This window comes from Limulus polyphemus, unplaced genomic scaffold, assembly GCF_000517525.1.
Source record: "Limulus polyphemus unplaced genomic scaffold, Limulus_polyphemus-2.1.2 Scaffold12038, whole genome shotgun sequence".
Classification (NCBI taxonomy): domain Eukaryota; kingdom Metazoa; phylum Arthropoda; class Merostomata; order Xiphosura; family Limulidae; genus Limulus; species Limulus polyphemus.
Window position 1 is genome coordinate 6,732 of NW_013677648.1, and position 1,717 is coordinate 8,448.

The 1,717-nt window shown below is 32.3% G+C and overlaps 1 protein-coding gene across 1 annotated transcript in view; it reads left to right on the forward strand.

The window, feature by feature from the left end:
- Nucleotides 1-1,515, forward strand: part of LOC106476904 (nuclear distribution protein nudE homolog 1-like) — a gene marked incomplete at its 5' end in the record, with an annotated part of 6,135 nt that extends 4,620 nt beyond the window's left edge. Inside the window, one exon of the mRNA XM_013937522.2 lies at nucleotides 185-1,515. Coding sequence (XP_013792976.1) covers nucleotides 185-251 — 67 coding nt within the window. The remainder of the gene's footprint in view (nucleotides 1-184) is intronic.
- Nucleotides 1,516-1,717: the final 202 nt, after the last annotated feature.

Consider the following 1,717-nt stretch of genomic DNA (forward strand, 5'->3'; position numbering starts at 1 on the left):
AACTAGCTAAGTTTTGTTTGTATGGTGTTAGTCAACTAGCTAAGTTTTGTTTGTATGGTGTTAGTCAACTAGCTAAGTTTTGTTTGTATGGTGTTAGTCAACTAGCTAAGTTTTGTTCAGTTAAAATAATTAACTGTTGATACTTGGTTCAGTATAAAACTGACTCGTTGACTTTATTTTCTAGAAATATTCAGCTGACTAAAGAGTTGACCTTGTCAAGTTGTTCCGACTTTATCCATCTCACAGCATAGCTATCACGTGAAACATCTAGCTACATGTCTAACCACAAATGGAGCAGCAGGACTCAACCTTTGTTTTAGTAGTAGCAGCAGTAGTAGTTCTAACGAAACAAGCTTACTTTCAAACTTACCAGTATTCAAAGAATTCATTCAGGGAGAATTGTATGCCAAAAGAAGAAACCATTGTGAAGATTGACGGTGTAGAGAAACTAAGAGAGGTTTATTTGAAAGTATAAAATTTTGAAGGTGTGTTATTTTTTAATTTATCGAGGTGTATGTAATAATTATATTTTGTGGCTTAATTCTTTCTTATCTTATTTAATTTTAATAAACATAAAATTAATGAAGTAGATAGAATCGAAACTAGCTTGTCATATGGCCTAACTGAATGCACAGTGCTTGAAAATGAGAATTTTTATTTAATTAACACATAAAGTTTAAGCTAGCTTGAGATGACCAACTGACCAATAGTAATATTGGTACAGTTTGAAGTTTAATATATATTTTCTTTTCAAACATAAAATTATGAAACCCCAAGCTCCCAGTAATTAATGAGAACTGTGTACAACTCTACAGTGATCCTAGTTGAAAATGTATTTATATTAGTAATGAATATACTACCGAGCACACGAGATGAATGGTTGTGATGACGAACTATTACAGAACTACAGAAATGTGTGATTTTATTTATTTATTCTCTAGAAGTGTTGGGAGATAAAAGTATGTAGAAGAGCTAGTAATGGTAAAAGATGAAATCCTTCATAAGAAAGGCTGTATGACGTAATACAACTGACAATGCTCTTTAAGTGTGTGTTTCGTAGTTGTTACTTGTATTCATTAATACGACATTTGATCCTATATTGTAATACAGGATATTCTATCCTGGACAGCCACAATGTATATATTTAGGTTTAATGATCAGTGTAAAGAAAACTGTAATAAAAGAGATGTTAGCAGTTAGTTACTTCCAGTACAGATGTACTCTTATTTAACAGAGATTGTAAAACAAAGGTTTATATGTTGCTTCTTTCCTGGTCACATTGTCTTCAGCTAATTATATCGATATAAGGAGTCGTTGTAGGTCGTGTTTGAGTGTGTAAGATTAAACCCGTAGTTTTCAGGATTTGTTGTTAAATTAGAAGAATATCTTCTAATCGGGGCTTAACGGTTGTGAACATGATTTATTTAATCTAGCTTTTTGATTATCTGTGAGCTCTGAACTTAAATAACTTTGATGGTCTAAATGCAGCTTTGGAACTCTGAAGGTAGTTTATTAAACAAAAGGAGTAAAACATGGAAAAAAATGGGGTTAAAGTGATCTAAGCAATGTGTAATGTTAGAATGGAAGCCAGCAAGTTTACCCAGAAAAGGGGTAATAGTTTTGAATCTTCCGTTGTGTACTCACGGGCTGGATTGTTTAAACCAAAGAACTATGAATGAATGCTGAAATACTTGTAGGTGTTTTTGCTTAAGTTTTA